Source organism: Neophocaena asiaeorientalis, unplaced genomic scaffold (genome assembly GCF_003031525.2).
Source record: "Neophocaena asiaeorientalis asiaeorientalis breed wild unplaced genomic scaffold, Neophocaena_asiaeorientalis_V1.1 scaffold388, whole genome shotgun sequence".
In the NCBI taxonomy this organism is placed as follows: Eukaryota; Metazoa; Chordata; class Mammalia; order Artiodactyla; family Phocoenidae; genus Neophocaena; species Neophocaena asiaeorientalis.
In genome coordinates, this window is record NW_020172738.1 from 2,448,834 (window position 1) to 2,468,662 (window position 19,829).

At 42.7% G+C, this 19,829-nt stretch overlaps 1 protein-coding gene across 1 annotated transcript in view; it reads right to left on the minus strand.

Moving 5' to 3' along the window:
* Positions 1-19,829, minus strand: part of FBXO36 (F-box protein 36) — a 97,456-nt gene that overhangs the window by 8,808 nt on the left and 68,819 nt on the right. Inside the window, exon 3 of the mRNA XM_024740638.1 lies at positions 10,706-10,878. Within this exon, the coding sequence (XP_024596406.1) occupies positions 10,706-10,878 (173 nt within the window). The remainder of the gene's footprint in view (positions 1-10,705; positions 10,879-19,829) is intronic.

Here is a 19,829-nt window from a genome sequence, read left to right on the forward strand (position 1 = left end):
GACAATAGCAACCTCGACAAGAGCAGTTTCGGTGGCTTAGTGGGGATGGATGCCTGGCTAGAGTGAGTCCAAGAAAGAAGAGGAGAGGAAGTAGAAATAGCAAGTACAGAGAATGCTTGAGGAATTTTGCTTTAAGAGCAGAATGGGGAGTGAGGTCAAGGCAATTTTATTTTAAATGTATGTTTATGTGCTGATGGAAATGATCCAGTAGAGGGGTAAAATTAATGATGCAGTGATGCATGGTGAAGAGGGATAACTGCTGAGCCAAGTTGTTGAATAGGTGAGGGGAGTGAAATCCACAAGTGGAGGTGTGGCCATGGATGATAACAGGGAGAATTTATCACCTGCAACAGGAAGTAAAGCAGAATGAGGCACCAGCAGAACTGGTGAGTGGCCTAGGAGGCCATTCTCTTATGACTGCTTCTAGTTTCTCATTGAAATAAGACTCGACATCAGTTAAGAGTGAGGAAGAAGGTGGGACACAGAGACTTGGGGAGAGAGAAGAGGGTGCAAAATAGACAGAGGGTGAAAGAGAGAAAGAAACTCAGTTCTTTACAGGAGGAGTATTTTATAAGCATAGTGTAGTCTTTGGTTCTAAAGCCAGACACATATTCAGAAAACACAGTCCCAAGAAACACAGAAAAAAGGAGAAATGAAAAATTAAGGTCTCTTTTTTCTAGTATGGAAGATGTTAAAGCAGGTAACTGTATTTGAGAAAAAATACTATTATGATACTATCTTCATATATATGAATCTTAACGTACACACTGCTTTGTCCGGGATTTTCAGTTTGTGGCAGAGATCGTGACGCTAACCAAGTATTCCCTCTCTTCTCCCACATCTCCCTGTGCCACGCAGTTACGTGGGGCCGTGTAATTCGTTCTGGCCAAAGGACCATGAGTAGAAATGCTGTATCAAAACAGAGTGCATGAACCTCAGCTGTCTCTTCCCGGCCGCAGTGACTAAGGACACCACGTGCTTCAGATGGTTCAGTTACAAGACGGTGGAGTCTCTAATAGCCTGAGTTACTGAAAGACATTGTGGAGCAGAGCCTCCTATCAGCCCACAATGAGTATGAATCATGAATGAAACAAACAGATATTATTGTCTTAAGCCACTGTTATTTTAGGGTGGTTTGTGATCCCAAGTCACAATTTCTAACTTGGTCTATCCTAATATAGTTATTATGGAAAGCTTTTGAATTTTTCTAGTATTTGATATGTAATTGCAACTTAAGGATGACTACAACCTTTGAATCCTCCACAAGATAATGATGGGGTCCTTCTTGTAGTGCAACTCGTTCAGAATGAAATCACCTTTATGGAATTCCATCAGTGAAATGATAAGCTGGTATAGACTCAAGCCATCTTCTGACTTTATTCCTTCTGTTAGTTTAAATTTCATGGTTGCAAACTTGGTTCATTAGAAGTGACTCATAGGCTTCCCTGGTGGTGCAGTGGTTGAGAATCCACCTGCCCATGCAGGGGACATGGGTTCGAGCCCTGGGCCGGGAAGATCCCACATGCCGTGGAGCAACTAAGGCCATGCGCCACAACTACTGAGCCTGCGCTCTAGAGCCCTGGAGCCCCAAGTACCGAAGCCTGCACGCCTAGAGCCGTGCTCTGCAACAAGAGAAGCCACTGCAACGAGACGCCCGCGCACCGCAACGAAGAGCAGCCCCTGCTAGCCACAACTAGAGAAAACCCCGCGCGCAGCAACGAAGACCCAATGCAGCCAAAAATACATAAATAAATAAATTTGTAAAAAAAAAAAAAAAAAAAATGACTCATAGACAAAGATATATGAAAAAGGAATCTGAGCTACCACAATTATATAGATAAGGATAATGAAGACTGTGACATGTCCTGAGGGGGCAGGACCTTTTCTGCCTTACTGCTCATGGGATGCTTCCATGTGGCCTGAGGAAGAAAATACTTTCATGGCTTTGAAAGTATCATTGTGGGACCTACCTGCTGTAGCTCCAGTCTACCTGAGGGAAAAACACATTCCCATACTTAACTCCATCTTATGAAAGACAGAACCTGTTCTTCAGGGACGAGCTGATTTGAACGCTGGCCCTGCCACTTAGTAATTAAGTCATCCTGGACATTCTACTTATTGCTCCGAGCCTGGTCTCCACATCTGATCTTGCATTTGGTCATCTGAGGAGGAGAATAAACTGATTCAAGCACACCAGCCATGGAGTAAGGCTGCCCGGGCACAGCACCTGCCTCTCCTGTGACAGTGGGCAGGTTAATCTTGAAAAGAAGAGACTCATGTGGTTGAGTCCGTGCACAATTTCCATCCTTGCCACCTGGGCATTTGGTTTATGAGCCCAGCTGGGGAAAGGAGCTGACTGACACCCATAGAGCAAACCACCTTATCATCTCATTACCGGAAGCATCCTCGGCACTGAGTGCTCTTTGGTGAGCACTGGCTGGCTCCACTGTTCATTATCTGTGTGCTTTACCTGAGCCTCTGTTCCCTCCTTGAAAATCAGGACAAGAGAGTCTCTACTCATCCATCTTACGGCACTGTTTGAGGATTGCACTGGATGACGTACATTCAGCGCTTAGCACGTAGTAGATATTCAATAAATGGAACTTATTATGATTATATGGAAATGACACTAAAGTTTTAGCGCTGTGAGGATTCGGAATAACATATATAAAGCACATGGAAAAGATGTAATCAACGGGCAGGAAGGGGAGACAGAATAGATGCTACCTCAGCCATTTCTGAGGAGACACCAGAAAGAAAGGCCCCATAGGCACTTAGCCACTGGGGGGCCAGTTCAGTTGCCATAGTTGGGAGTCTAGGGAGCACCCCCCAGTGCCAGGATTGGGACAACCCCGCCACCATGCGACAGCTGTCTAAAAGTGACCTCACTGTGCCCCTAACTGATGTCCCCCACTGTGGACCATCACTTCAGCCCACCAGGCCACACCCAGCTGCCCACTATCCACCCTGCCCACAATTCCAGACAGCCAAGCATCCCATTCCCACCACCCCTGGCCTGGCCTTGGCACTGTCCTACTTTGCTCCCACATGTTCTGACTTCTTTCTGGGGGAGGTGAAAAACATGTAAGTGTTATCTCTATTTCATGATACCATTGCGCTCACTTTCGAGCAGAAAGCAGCCAGTGGTGGTTACTTTCATACCTCATGTTACTCTCAATGTATTCCAATAAGGGAAAAGAGTGAATTTCAGACAGAAATTAATAGTATCATCAAGCATAATCGTTTAAGATCCTTTCTGCGCAAATATCAAAAGCAAAAACTATTATATTCACATCATGAAGGTCACAGTGAAGCAGCAATGCTGCGCGTTCTGATGACGACAGCCCCCCAAACACTTTGATGCTAGGCAGGTCCTTCATTACCTTATCCCATCTTCAACAGTTCTTCAAGGTCCAGTTCCTCTACTCGGATTACAACATATTCTAAATATAAACAAGAGAGGAAAACTCTTAGAAAATATCTTAATATTAAAAAATAAAACAGGACTTCCCTGGTGGTCCAGTGTTAAGCCTCCATGCTCCCAGTGCAGGGGGCATGGGTTCGATCCGTTGTCAGGGAACTAAGATCCGGCATGCCATGCCACACGGCCAAGAAAGCAATAAAATAAAATAAAATAATTAAAAATAAATAAATAAGTAAGTAAAAATAAAACAGATCTGAACCTCTTTTTAAAACTCTGAACTCGGGGCTTCCCTGGTGGCGCAGTGGTTGAGAGTCCGCCTGCCGATGCAGGGGACACGGGTTCGTACCCCGGTCCGGGAGGATCCCACATGCTGCGGAGCGGCTGGGCCCGTGAGCCATGGCCGCTGAGCCTGCGCGTCCGGAGCCTGTGCTCCGCAACAGGAGAGGCGCAGCAGTGAGAGGCCCGCATACCGCAAAAACAAAAAAACAAAAAAACAACAACAAAAAAAACCCTCTGAACTCTGTAACACTAGTATAGGTGACTACCCCTTTCCCAGCACAATACATTTCAGGATATCAGTGTATCTTATACAACAGAGATTATGGAAGAAAATGATGAGGTTTTGGAGGAAAGGAAGGAATTCTTACAAGAGAGCTGAAATTTCCACCAGTGTAACTTCATTTATGACTTATTATATTTTACAGTAAAAATATTCAGTTTTGTTTTGTATTATAAGTTGGTTTACAAAATACCCCCATCTAGGACTCCCAAACCCTGGGGCTCTTTTGCTTGATAGATGCCAGGTTGCAAAACACAGAGTACCCATCCTGACTATGGTTCCAGCTGCTTTGATCCAAACATAGCCAATCGTGGATTTAGCTCCCCCTGGAGGTGGTGCATGAACTTAACACACATAAACTACATTCAAGTTGAAAGGGATCCTAGGGTTTATCTAGTTAAAAACTTTCCTTTTATAAACGTGGAAATTAAGGCTTAGAGGGGATAAGGGTGTGACTGCCCAAGGCTCATGGTGCAGAGTAGCTGAGCAAAGAACAGAACCCAGGTCTCTGGTCTCAAGCTGATTTAAACATCCACGCTGCCTGTACACAAGTGGAGTTGGAAGAACAACAGCCCCGCCCCCATCCCAAGCTTCCAGCCTTTCAGAGTCTCGTGAGATATTTTGTCTGTACAATTTTAATATCAAATGGTCAAATTTTGGCCTGGACACTTAGAATCGGGTTGCAAGACGATGCAGACGCTGGGTCCACCAAGACCTACCCAATCCGACTCGGGGCCTGGCCTGTTTTCACCTGCTCCCTGGGTGCCATACCTACGTGGCCAGACTTGGGGATCACAGTCATAGGGAATTTGGGAACATAAGGAAAAATTTGTTTCTCTGTAGGCCAAAATGTGACAGAGGAGAGATTTTCTTCCTCCGGGGGCCTGTTCCTGAGTCACTACCGAGATGAATATGTTTGCTAGTCATGATCGTCCCTCCCCCATCTGGACCTCAGCATTCCCCAGGAAGGGTCTACACGGCAGCCTTACCTTAGTGAGCTCACTGCAAGCCCAGGGCTGGCCCTCAGTGTGACTTTCTGGTATACTATGACGTGGGACCCACCTTTCAGGGGTGTGCTTATATTAGCTTATATTAGCCAAGCTCCCAGAGGCTGCCTCTTTACCCTGAGACCTTCAGATGCTCATCCCTGGAGGCTCCACGGCTTGGTCAACACAGAATCAGAGCAAGGGCTGGCAGCCAGATGGCCCTGAATGCTGGTGGCATTAAGTTTGATAAGTGGAAACTTCCATCCTTGGGTGTGGGCCAGCACCACAGGCTCTCCCAGGCTCAGGCCCCCGTCCACCCAGAGTCCCTACACCCTCTGTGTCTCTCATGTGTCTTTATGCTTCCAGGGCAGACCCACTTCTGCAGAGTCCAGTCTAGCCATAGTGTGGGGCGTTATTTACAAATAGCAGAGGGGAAACAACCTAAATGTCTATCAGTAAGGATCTAGTTTAAAAAATTATGATTTGTCTATATAATAACAACTTAGGGCACTTTTCTAAACTGAAGATTTATACGTACTGACATAAAAGAGTGTCTAAAATATGTTGTGAAGTGGGGAAAATACCGACAAAGAACAATATATAATATGCCACCAAATGCTTTTTTTTTTTTTTTTTTTTTTTTTTTTTTTGCGGTATGTGGGCCTCTCACTGCTGTGGCCTCTCCCGTTGTGGAGCACAGGCTCTGGACGTGCAGGCCCAGCGGCCATGGCTCACGGGCCCAGCCGCTCCGCGGCATGTGGGATCTTCCCGGACCGGGGCACGAACCTGCGTCCCCTGCATCGGCAGGCGGACTCTCAACCACTGCGCCACCAGGAAAGCCCTACCATATGCTTTTTAAAAGGGTATGTGTACATGTATATATGCTCACGCATCACACACACACTTATATGTGCACAGACTCTCTCTGGAAGGACATATGAGACACTGGTAATATAATTGCTGCTGGAGATGAGAATTAGAGGAATGAGGATCAAGAATGAGAGGGAGGGACTTCCCTGGTGGTCCAGTGGCTAAGACACCGTGCTCCCAATGCAGGGGGCCTGGATTTGATCTCTGGTCAGGGAACTAGATCCCACATGCATGCCGCAACTAAGAGTTCGCGTGCCGCAACAACTAAAGATCCCGCACGCTGCAACTAAGACCCGGTGCAGCCAAAATAAATAAATAAATAATAATAATAAAAAGAATGGGAGGGAGAATTACTTTTTACTACACATTAAAAGACATATAATTTTTTTCAATTTTCAACCTGGTCATTGTAATGCAAATCGATTTTCTTTTTCAAAAATATAAACAAAATGGATATAGCACAAAGCCCAAATGAGAAGCGTTCAGGAGTTAAGAGTGATGGGTCACAAGGGAAGCCATTCCTCCGAAAGGGAACAGCATAAGCAAAGGCCAAGGGGCCCAGAGAACCCAGCACATGGGACAGCTGCACGCAGTCTACTTGGCTGGGGCTGGGGGCAGGAGCTGGGGCCAGGGCACCACGGCCTGAAGTGCCAGCTAAGACTTTGGATCTCATTCTGAAAATGATGGGACATCACTAAGTGTCACTGAGCAGGGCAGTGATATGACCAGAGTGCATTTTAGAAAGGCCACGCTCAGCCCGCATGGAAAAGCTACCAATGAAGCAGTGAAAGGGCAGCCATGAAGGGACCCGCCAGAGAATTCTGGAAGCAGAGATGGGTCAGGACATGGAAGGCCTCTTGCCCTTTGGATGTGACAACCAAGAGGTTACTGTGAATGAGGCCAGAGATATTTAGGAGGCATGGAGAGAGGGGAAATGAGAGATGAAGGGTAAACTGACAAAAGGCCAGTGGCTCCCAGAATTTTGGATGGTGTAAGACCAGCAAAATTTTTAGATATCAAACAAAACAACAATTAAGAACCAAAATAAGACTGCTGACTTTTTAAATTTGCCAAGTAAGGATAATTTGTTAAAATTATCACATTTTAATACCACTATTTTATAAAAGAAGGGACATTTTAAATCTCCCCCAAATAGGAAGGCCTAACCTCTGTTGAAGAATGGTCATTTAAATGGAATGAATTTAGCTTGATGACAGACTCTTCACATCACCCATACTGTTCCCATTTTATCACAGATTATAAAATCTCAGTAGGATGAATGGTGCTGGTTTGCTGAGTGTGAACTGCTATGTAAACCCTTATTTTCACAAACAGGGAAGGGAAGAGATTGAATAAGAATCGAGTTGAGAGTTTTTGTTCTTTGAAGGATGAGACCGATTTAAGAAAAGTCAATGTACCGAGAGGAAAAACCAATTGAAAGAGACCTTTAGAAATAGGCACTAAATGTAACGTAGTTTCCCAGATTGGATCCTGAAACACCAAAAGGATATTAGTGGAAAAACTGATGAAATACAGATCAAGTCTGTGGTTTAGTTAATATTATTGTAGCAACATTAACTGTTGAGTTTTGATAAAATGTCCCAGGTTGGGCTTCCCTGGTGGCGCAGTGGTTGAGAGTCCGCCTGCGGATGCAGGGGACGCGGGTTCGTGCCCCGGTCCGGGAGGATCCCACATGCCCCGGAGCGGCTGGGCCCGTGAGCCATGGCCGCTGAGCCTGCGCATCCGGAGCTTGTGCTCCGCAACGGGAGAGGCCACAACAGTGAGAGGCCTGCGTACCGCAAAAAAAAAAAAAATGTCCCAGGTTATGTAAGATGTCAGCATTAGGGGAAGCTAATTAGGGGAAGGGTATATGCAAACTCTCTGTATTATCTTTACAACACTTTTATAAATCTAAAATTATTTATAAATAAAAAGTAAAAAATACATAACAACAACCACACAGAAGAGAAAGGAGGTAAGTGACAACCTGAAATCCTTTGGGTTGGAACTTGGAGCTGGGTGGCAGGTGGCACTGGTCTTGAACAGGAAGGAAACCTCCCTCCCTGGGACCACAGGAAAACGTGGGACAGGGATACAATTAATTTGCTAATAAATGTGCCCCCAAAAGTTTGAAATAGAGGACTCTTCCTTAATAAAATAATTTAATAATTGAGGGGGCAAAACAGTAAATGAAAGTGATTTATAAATGAAGGGAAAAATATGTAAATGGAACATATAATATTCGGACTAACAACAAAAGTGAATGGTTAATATTACACAGAAAGAAAAAAGCAGCCTTGGATCATATTCCATCTTTGAATAATTCTGCTCTGCGAGGATTCTGAGGGCTGAAGCCAGCAACCTAGAAAAAGCCTTACTTTAGAGTGCGGGGTAAATTATGGAGGCTATTTTCAAGATTGCACTAACATAATGGCAGGGCATTGGGAGGGAGAGGAATAGAAAGTGGAAATGAGCAAAACCCGGAGGGAAGCCAGTTGCTCCAAGTAAGGAATCTACAAGTAAGGAATCAATTTCCCAAGACACTGCAGTGGCCGCCATTTCCTATGGAATCCTTCCATTTATTCTCAGGACAAACCCAGGCCCTGGCAGCAGCTTTTAATACATTCCCACTACTATATTTTAATCACTTAAAACTCTCCTTCAGTGATGATCATTTTGTAACATATAGAAATAGCAAATCATCATACTACGCACCTGGAACTAACAGAGTATTGTTGATCAATTACATATCAATTAAAAACCAAAAAGCCAAACAGCAAACAAACAAAAATCTTCCTTCATTTAAAGCGTGAATAATCAGCTTCTTAGCAGCAGCAAGTACAAAATCTTAACTTTAATACTTTTTTTAAAAGGGCAAAAAAAAATACAGTACAATGATATACATAATACTTGGTTCTGGCCCTCCATTTTAGGGGGCAAAATCAAGTATACATGTTTTTTTACTCAAAAGGGGTATATTAAGTAATACAGATTGTAAACTTAAAATTAATATATAAAAATCAAGGAGGGCTTCCCTGGTGGCGCAGTGGTTGAGAGTCCACCTGCCGATGCAGGGGACACGGGTTCGTGCCCCGGTCCAGGAAGATCCCACATGCCGTGGAGAGGCTTGGGCCCGTGAGCCACGGCCGCTGAGCCTGCGCGTCCGGAGCCTGTGCTCCGCAACGGCAAAGGCCGTAACAGTGAGAGGCCCGTGTACCAAAAAAAAAAAAAAAAAAAAATCAAGGAATTTTTTTGCATTACTGTGAAAAAAATGTTGACTTTTTAGATAATAAGATTATGATCTGAATCATCTTGGGAGATGCTGCAGGTTCTTGTATAAATGGACGTTGCCCTGGTGAGACAGGCTGGGACCTGGGACCCCTTGCTGGAGCTGGGACCCTTTGCTACAGTGCTGCAATGCTTACACCTGGACACACCTCTCCTTGAGCAACCCAATACAAAGCAACGGTGTGGGACTAAAAATAACTGCATGCATGTGCAGCTGGGACAAATTGTGGACAAAAAATACAAAGAGACCAAAAAAAACCCAACTGCCACTTTTGAAGGGCCTGGAGCAAAACCAGGGTACTGCGCATGCCCCCTGCACACAACACTACCTAAGGGGTGGGCAAAACACCTAAGCCACCCCTCCAGCCCGACCCCTGGACACACCCCTACCCTCACCCCATGTAAGGAACAAACTTGCCCCCCACTCAGGGAGCAAGCAAAGGAGGGAAACTGTTATTTGTTCTGCTACCCCCTGCTGCAGCAGGGGCCCCAATAAAGCCTTGACTGAATTTCTTGTCTGGCCTCTAGTCAATTTCTATTGATGGGGGAAGGCCAAGACCTTCTACCTTGTACCCCTGTACCTTCCACCAAGTCTTTGTACCTTGTCCACACTTCCCTTGTTGAATTGCTCACACTACCTGGTTAGTAACACCAGTGCATCACAGCTAAATACTGAGTTAGGGTTCTTCAGTTGCAAGCAACAAACTCCAACTCTGATTAACTTAAGCCAAAAAGGATTAAACGGAAGGATATTACGTGTGTGTTTAGGACACGACAGGGCTCTAGAATTGAAGGAATAGCTGAAGGGGCAGGAACCAAGGCACCTTCCAGGATCTAGGAGAGGAACTAATAATAGTTGCATCAAGGCCCTAACATTGGTTGAAATCAGCACTAACTGTGTTTTCCAGTCCTGTGTCCTTCTGCTGAGGATTCAAAGTGAGAGAGTCTATTTGGTGAGTTTGGGGCATGGGGAAAAACAGGGCACTACAACGAACAGTGCCTCAGAATCACCCATAGTGCGAGATAGGTAATTCGGAAAAGGGCTTTTACTGGAAGAAATGGAAATGGCTGGGGAGTAATCACCTCCTTCCTTCTTCTTTTATGCCATCATGCCTCTGCCTGAGTTACTGCCTGGACTTGGAATGCCCCTTTGACCTGGAATGCCCCTAGCTAGCCAGGCCACCTGATGAACTCCTATTTTCCCCCCAAAACACAGAAAAAATAACCCACTTCTGTGAAGCCAGGCAGAGCAAATCACCTTGTACTGTCTTAGTACCTTGTTCACACTTCCCTTGGTCAATTGCTCACACTACATTGTGATGATCTGTACCTGTATGGCTCTCTCCTATTAGACTATCATTTCCTTGAGGGCAAGAATAATGTCTTTTCAACTCTGTTGCCTCTGTGCCTGGGACAGTACCTGTCATAAAATAAGTATTCAACAAAAGCTTGCTGAAATAAATGCAAATAATAAACCACTTCTATATTAAAAATAAAACAAAACTTGAAACAAAATTAAACAACTTTGGGGAAGCACAAGGGAAATCCCGTACAGACCCAAAATAATTTGACTGTTACCTTTGCAAACCTGCGTGATGTTTGAGAAAGCCTGGCAATGTCTTCAAGATCCAGATAAGAAAGGATACTCAGGAGCAAATCGTCTGAGAGCCGTTCAAGGAAGTCAAATTTACCTTCGCATAAACTGAAGACATAGTCTAATATTCTTGCACCAAATATTAAGGCAATTTGAACTGTAATTCAAACAAGCCAACAAAACAACACAGTCATCATGTGTAGTCACATAAAAACTACGGTCATTATCAGTAAGACAAGCTTCGGGGCATTTTCCCCTAGAGTGATGTTAGATTTTGCTGAGTCACTCCTGCTTTCACCAAGCTGCCTTTGGGACCAATGGCATGTATTTACGAGGCATGTATTTCCAACAGCTGTCCTTGCCCTGAGATCACAATCTTTTAGGTATACTCACTGTTCAACACAGTGATGGACTGCATCAAATTCCAGTCCAGACAACTGACTTAACTAGTCTCAGTGTCACCTTCATCTTCATCCTCCCAATCTCCATGACTGGGCAAAGATGCTGGTCCAGGTCATTTTTTTCTACCCCTCCCCTGCTTCCCCAAATTGGTGTGAAACATTAATATCTCTTGATTTTAATTGACTTTTGTTCTCTTATTTTTATACATTGTTTCTCTATGAACCTTCCTTCCTTCTTCTTTACCTTCTTTCATTCCCATCTTTACATAATAAAAAAAAAAAAATAGAAAGAGGCAAAGAAGAAAAGTAGAGGCATATTTCGTGAAAATTGTGTCAACTTTTGCCCATTGTTTTTCCTATCTTTTCAGTTATTTCCAAAATAGCAAATAGTTCACAAAGAATCAACCAACACTATGATCTACCCAAACGTGTTTAATGTAGGAGAAAACAGGGTTGGGTTTTTGTTTGCTTTTTTTTACCCCAGCTCTCTGAATAACTAAGAAATGGCTAATAAATAATAAAACATGTTTGGAAGGATACAGATTCAAATTATAACAGTGATTAAATCCAGGTGGTGGTTTTTACTTTCTTCCTTTTGCTTATCTGTATTTTGTAATCTTTCCGTAATAATTACCATGTAATTTTTTAAAATCTAGGATAAATGGATGAAAGGAAGGAAGGAAAGAAAGAAGGGAGGAAGGCTCCCTCTTTTTATGAGAAAGGAAAATGGGGTTATAAAGGAGTATGCATGTGGATTCCAGTGGTCCCAAAGCTGGGGACTTTCTTAGTCTCTTGAAGCTCATTTTTCCACTTCTGCCTCTGAAAGCACCACTATATCTAGCTTTTCCGGAGAACTTCTCCTAGAACAGAAAGAGTGCACTCTCTACAGCGAACTAACTGTCCAAGATTTGGGCGCCACCTTCCTTCCCAACCTGGAACACTCCTTCTGGGGCAAGTGGGATGGAGCTGTCAAGAATACCCAGCTCCCTGCAGAAGCAGGCAGATCGGTGATGCTAAAGGTAGATGGATCTCCAATCTCAAAATGGATGTAAGGTGTGGGCTACGTTTATGTAAAAGCTCTAATTGTGCTAACGTGGAAGAGCCGGCCATATAAGATTTCTCTCCAAAACTGGTTAGTCCAGCTTTCTAGAGGCATTAAGGGTTTTATTTGCTTCTAAATTCCAAGTGCTTCCAATTCAAAGCACTTCTGAAGTCCAAAGGTTTTCTTGGAGGGGTGGGGGTGGGGGAAATAGCCCTTCAAAAACTCAGCCTAAAACGGTAGATATTATGAAGAACCCTTGACTCACCAGCAGGATAAGAGGAAAAAGCAGCGCTTGTTTATTGGAAAAACAAAACAAAACAAAACCCCTTGTACAATAAAATTTCCTTAAAATAACTGTAGATGTTTCAACATTTTAAGATTCCAGGAAAGCATACTCAAAGCATGTTCAGATGTACTTTAGAAAGTCCCTGGCGGTCCAGTTAGGACTCTGTGCTTTCACTGCTGAGGGCCCAGGTTCAATCCCTGGCTGGGGAACTAAGATCCCACAAGCCATGCAGACAAAAAAAAAAGTCTCTACCAATAAAGTCTTTTAAATTTTAAATTTTAAATTATAAAAGGACACATACACCTAAGTATGTAACATGATCGTTTCAAAGTGTATAGGTATTGGGGTCCTTAGAAAAAATTTTTTTTGCTTCTTTGTGTTTTTTCTGTAACCAACATCTACATCCCAGACCAGGGATGGAACCCGGGGCCCCAGCAGTGAGAGCCCCAAGTCCTAACCGCTGGACCACCAGGGAATTCCCACATCTGTTTCTTTTAAAATAAGGAAAACAGGGACTTCCCTGGTGGTGCAGTGGTTAAGAATCCGCCTGCCAATGCAGGAGACACGGGTTCGATCCCTGGTCTGGGAGGATCCTGCATGCTGCAGAGCGGCTGAGCCCCTGCGCCACAACTACTGAGCCCGCGCCTACAGCCTGTGCTCTGCAGCAGGAGAGGCCACCGCAATGAGAGGCACCCGCACCTCGGGGAAGAGTGGCCCCCGCTCGCCACCACTAGGAAGGGCCCACGCACAGCAACGAAGACTCAAAGCAGCCAAAAATAAATAAATTAAATAAATAAATAAAATAAGGAAAACAGTGTTAAAACAAACTCCATTTTGAAAAGTAAAATCAGCTCTTTTGTGTTGGATTATGTGGCAGCCAGCCTCCAAGAGAGCTCCTGATTCTCTCCTCTTGGATTCAAGCCCCTGTGTGTTCCCAGCCCACACTGAATTAGGGCTGACCTGTGTAACCAATAGGATATTGCAAAAATACCCCAGTACTAGGTCACAAAAGACTTTGGGGGTTCTCTCTTGCTGTCTTGGATCACTCACTCTGGGAGAAGCCAACTGCCGTGCCCTAACACTACTCTGCAGCACCATGGAGAGGTCCACGCGGAAGGAGACTGAATCAGCCAGGTGTGTAAGCCATCATGGAACTGCATCCTCCAGCTCCAACCAAGCCTTCAGTTGACTGGGGTCCCAGGCAACATCATGTGAGACCCTGGATCAGAAGAGCTGGGGTAAGCTGCTCCCAAACTCCTGACCCAACTCTCTGAGTTAATAAACATTTATTATTGTTTTAAGCCATTGGGTTTGGGGGTAATTTGTTACACAACGATAGACAATAAAGATTTAGGTACCTGCAAGTGTTGTGGTATCACGGTGGAAACCCAGAATGTGGGAATGGCGTTGAAATTGGAAAGTACGTGGAGATTTTTTTTTTTTTGGCGGTACGCAGGCCTCTCACTGCTGTGGCCTCTCCCGTTGCGGAGCACAGGCTCGGGACGCTCAGGCTCAGCAGCCATGGCTCACGGGCCCGGCCACTCTGCGTCATATGGGATCTTCCCAGACCGGGGCACGAACCCATGTCCCCTGCATCAGCAGGCGGACTCCCAACCACTGCGCCACCAGGGAAGCCCGTACGTGGAGAGTGTTAGTGAAAGTCTGAAAAGCCTTCAACAAGTAGTATAATAAGTAAATAATATCTGTTAATAAAAGCCTGATGGACTCTGAGGAGGCTTTACATGTGAAGGCTTAAAGAAAAGTGAAGAAAATATTATTAAAAAACTGGAGAAAGGGGGAAGAAAACTGGAGGAAAGGGAATCCTTGCTATGTAGTGGCAGAAAGTTTAGCAATATTATTGCCTGCTGTAATATGGAAGGTAGGAAATATTCCTGGTGGGTGTGTGACTTGGCTAAGATTTCCAAGCAGAGTGTTGTTGAACATGTGGCCTGATTTCTTCTTGCTGCTTAAAGTAAAATGTGAACAGAAAGAGATAAGCCAAAGGCGGGTCTCTTAAAAAGCAGCCAGGATTTGCTGGAACCTTCTCTGCCTCTTTGGATGGCAAGCAACGCTAAAGTTAAGAAATGACTCCCAGGCAAAGATCAAATCCAGAGCAGTGTCAGGAAAACATGGTATAAAGATGACGCTGAGAGTGTGGCTGGAAAATGCTTTGTTAAGAACCATTCAGTGATACTGTAGCACTTCCAAGAAGCATAAGGGTATGGTCACTCAGGAGTCAAGGACAGAAACCCAAAGTAAAGAAGGGCTTATCGCAAAAAGATGTGTAGGTGTGGTTTTGTCTAATGGAGTGAACCCCAATAAGAATAACAGACAACACATAAAGTTTTTAAGAGAATTATATCAGCAGAAACACTGACTGCCAGCTTGAACTGCAAGGGTTCAGAGGTAGTACAAAAGGAAAAGATGACTCTGGACTCCCAAACTCCTACAGGCGGGAGGCAGGCCGAGAAAACTACACCTGCAAACATGGGCTCCCTTTTGCCAAAAAGGAAAGATGAATCAGATGAGGGAATCAAGAGTCCAGAGGGGAGGCCAAAAGCCATGAAGAGTCTAGTGATAGGTTCTGAGCTCTAATCAAGAGCTAATAACCTGTGCCCTGCTGGATTTCAGAATTTCTATGAATGACTCCCATGGAGCTATCATTTCCCCACTGTTTCAAGAGCATTGTACACAGTGATTCTCTCATGCCTGGCCCACCGTGATATGCTGGGAGAGAGGGGAAGGAAAACCCGTCACTGGCTTCAGATCTGAAGGAACCATCCTCGAGGAGCTGTACTTAAGGCATTACACCTGAGGAGCCCTATCCACATATGGACCCCATTTACATGATGAGATCCTGAAATACTTAAAGATATACTTCAGGAAGAAAGAAATTTGCCCAGAAGGAAAGACTAGGATTTCAGAAGCAATGAAGATGAAAGAAATGGTAGTAAACATAGGCAAATATAAACAACTACTACTGTATAAAACATGTTTTAAATAACAAACTTTAGAGGAGGTGTCAAAACAAGGCAAATCAAAACAGCAGTCAACAGTTACATATGAGGTAGAGGCTTAGAATGTAAACATTCTAAGGTCCTTATGTTCAAGAGGCAGATAGAAATATTGACATATGTTAGATTTTTATAAGTTAAGTTAAAGTAAACTTGCTAAACTTTTAAGGGACACCACCAGAGAGAGACAGAAGGAGAGACAGAGAGGGAGGAAGGAAGGAAGGAAGGAAGGAAGGAAGGAAGGAAGGGAGGGAGGGAGGGAGGGAGGGAGGGAAGGAGGGAAGGAGGGAAGAGAGAAAGAAAGGAGAAAAAAATATATATATATATAAGGGTAACTCCCAAAATAGTTGGTCTGTAATCACTTGGAGATTGGTTCACAGCTGAACAAAATGGAAAACTCAATTTAAGGTGACTTAACAAATAGAAGTTTATTTTTTTCTCAGAGTCTGGAGGTAGACCAGAAAGGCTGTTGCAGAAGTCCCATTATGTCACTAAAGTCCCAGATCCTTTTATCTTTCTGTTTCACATTCTTAAGATGTGGCTCTCACCCTTCCTGTTTTCAAGGCATCACAACCATGGTCCAGTAAGTAAAAGGGGTAGGACAAGGAACAAAAATGGACATGGAAGCTGAGTCCACCTGTGTCTGAAGGCACCTTCTGGGATGCTCTATGAAACAACTTCGTCTTACCCAGCAAAACTGGGTCACATGGCCACATCTGCAAGGTAGGGAGGGAAATGTAGTCTCTGTCTTAAGGGGAAAAAAATGGAATAAAGGAAACACAAAAGAGAAAGGAAGACATGGAAACAAAACAAAAAGCAAAGAAAAAGCGTGATAAGATGAAAGCACAAAGTAAGATGATGGAAATTATAGACATATTAGTAATCACAGTAAATATAAATGAACTAATCATGCCAGCTAAAAGACACTCAGATAAATAATACATACATGTTTAAAAAAAAGATACAGAAAAGTGAAAGTAATAGAATGGAAAAAGCTAGACCAATACAAACCAAAAGAAAGCTGGTATAATTACAGTAATACCAGACTAAGTATACTTTAAAGCAAAACTCACTATTGGTAATAAGGAGGACCATTACTTATTGATAAAAGGAATAATTCACCAGGAAGATTTAATACTTCTAAAATAGTATGCCCCTAACAAAATACACAGAGCAAACACTGATGGAATTATGATGAAAAAATGATAAATCCTCCATTGCACTGGAAGATTTTATAACATCTATCAATACTTGATATACCAAACAGAAGTGAAGTTATAGAATATTTGAATAACACTATTAATAAGACTTATCAATGGACATTTCTATAGAAAAACAAAGATCAAATATTAATGAGCTATGCGTTCAAATAAAAAAATTGATTACTTCCCCAAATTAGAAGAAAATACAAAGATAAGAGCAAAAATTAATAAAGTAGAAAACAAACATTATAGATGATCAAGGAAGCCAAAAAATTAATTTTTCAAAAGATTAATAAAATGGATAAACTTTCAAGAATAAACAAGAAAAAAGGACAAAAGCATAACTCAGTCCTATGAGAAATAAAAAGATTAACTACAACAGGGACTTAGAAACACATGACACCAATTAACACAAAATCAGACAAATGGGCAATCCTCCAGAAATATATAATTTACTAATTCTGACTCAAGAAGAAATAGAAAACCTGAGAGACTATAACTAGTAAATAAATTGAATCCACTGTTTGATTTGAAAAAAAAAACACCTCAAGTCAAACTTCAGGTCCACACTGATTTACAGGTTAGCTTTATAAACTCTCAAAGAACAGACAATCCAGATCTTATATCATTTGTTCCAAAAAACAGAAATAGAAGGAAACTCCCAATTCAAATCAGGAGGTTGCTCTAACTAGCAATGATGGTAGGCAAAAGGAAAACTGCATACGAAACATCATTTAGGAACACACATGGCCAACATTATAAATAAAGTATTAGGAAATTGAATCTATCAACACATTTAAAAAATAAATTGTGAGCAGTACAGTTAATCCTGGGGTCCAAGGATGGAATAACTTTGGAAGATATATTAATATTATTCACTGTGTTGTAGTATTACTCAGCCATAAAAAGGAACGAAATTGGGTCATTTGCAGAGATGTGGATGGACCCAGAGTCCGTCATACAGAGTGAAGTAAGCCAGAAAGAAAAATACAAATATTGTATATTAACACATATATGTGGAATCTAGAAAAATGGTACAGACGAACCTATTTGTAGGGCAGGAATAGAGATGCAGATGTAGAGAACGGACATGTGGACACGGAGGGGAAGGGGAGGGGGGGACGAATTGGGAGATTAAGTTTGACATAAATACACTACCATGTGTAAAATAGATAGCTAGTGGGAACCTGCTGTACAGCACAGAGATCTCAGGTTGGTGCCCTGTGACGACCTCCTAGATGGATGGGATGGCAGGGTGAGGGAGGTCCAAGAGGGATGGGATATAGGTATGCATATAGCTGATTCACTTCATTGTACAGCAGAAACTAAAACAACATTGTAAAGCAATTATACTCCAATTAAAAAAAACCATTTGACTATGTAAGGAGTTTTACACACTTTGTGAAAATTAAATATTTTCTTTAAATGGAAAAAAACACAAATAACAGGAAAAAATGATCATCTCAAAAATGTAGAAAAATTATTTCGGGGACTTCTCTGGTGGCGCAGTGGTTAAGAATCAGCCTGCCAATGCAGGGGACATGGGTTTGAGCCCTGGTCCTGGAAGGTCCCACATGCCGTGGAGCAACTAAGCCCGTACGCCACAACTATTGAGTCTGTGCTCTAGAGCCCACTAGCCACAATTACTGAGTCCCCGTGCCACAACTACTGAAGCCCCCGTGCCTAGAGACCATGCTCCGCAACAAGAGAAGCTACCGCAATGAGAAGCCCGTGCACCGCAACAAAGAGAAGCCCCAGCTCACCACAACTAGAGAAAGCCCGCGCACAGCAACCAAGACCCAACGCAGCCAAAAATAAATAAATTTAAAAAATTATTTCATATAGTTCTAACATCTATTTATGAAGAAAAACTCCTAGAAAACTATAATAAAAGGGAATGTCTTTAACCTGATAAACCTGACACAGGCTAGTTACCAAAAACCTAATAATAGTATCAATGATAATAACACATGGATTTGTTTACTATTCAATATTTGCCATGTACTGCTCTAATTTGTATATATACAGTGTGTGTATCATACATACATATCATCATTCGATCCTCACGGTAACTCTGTGAGATAGGTACTATTACGATTTCCCTCTTATAAAGACAAAGATGAGGAACAGTTTAAGTGGCTTTTGCTCAATGTCACATAGTGAGAACTAGGATTGAAGCAAGCGGTTTTCTCCATAGTGCACCTCCTAATGGTGATTTTATGTGGCCTTTAATGTCAGGCCTAAGACTAGAATGTCTACTCTCACCATTTCTATTCAACATTGTTTTGGAGGTGGAGAAAAAAAAAAAGAAGACACAAAAATATATCAGGGGGCTTCCCTGGTGGCACAGTGGTTGAGAGTCCGCCTGCCGATACAGGGGACGCGGGTTCGTGCCCTGGTCCAGGAGGATCCCACATGCCGCGGAGCGGCTGGGCCCGTGAGCCATGGCCACTGAGCCTGTGTGTCCGGAGCCTGTGCTCCGCAACGGGAGAGGCTGCAACAGTGAGAGGCCCGCGTACCGCCAAAAAAAAAAAAAGTATCAGGGTTAGAAGGCAAGGAAAAACTGTCATTACTGCAACTGCAGATGATCTAAATATCAACATACAAAAGTCAAGAAATTTTACTGAAAAATGATGCTGATCAACCTAAATGGGAAAAGAATTTGAAAAAGAATAGATACATGTATATGTATACCTGAATCATTTTACTGTACACCTGAAACTAACATAACATTGTTAATCAACTATACTCCAATATAAAATAAAAAGTTTAAAAAAATAAAGCAGTGTAATGTTGGTGTAAGACAATCAACCAATAGAACTAAATATTCCTGGAAATGATAGATGTACCTTGGAACCTGCAATATGTAAGGATGGGATTACAAAACAGTGTAGGGTAACTAAACTATCCTATAAATGGTGCTGGGAATATTGACAGACCATACAGGAAAAAAAATTATAACATTTCATCTCATCATAACCAAAAACAAACTTGAGATAAGTTAAAGACCAAATATGCCAAACAAGTCATAAAATATTTAGAATTAAAAACATAGGAGTACATCCTTATGAAATCAGGGTAGGCAAAGATTTCTTAAACAAAACACAAAAGTACAAGCCATATATTAAAAGAGTGACAAATTTGAACGCCATTAAAATGATAA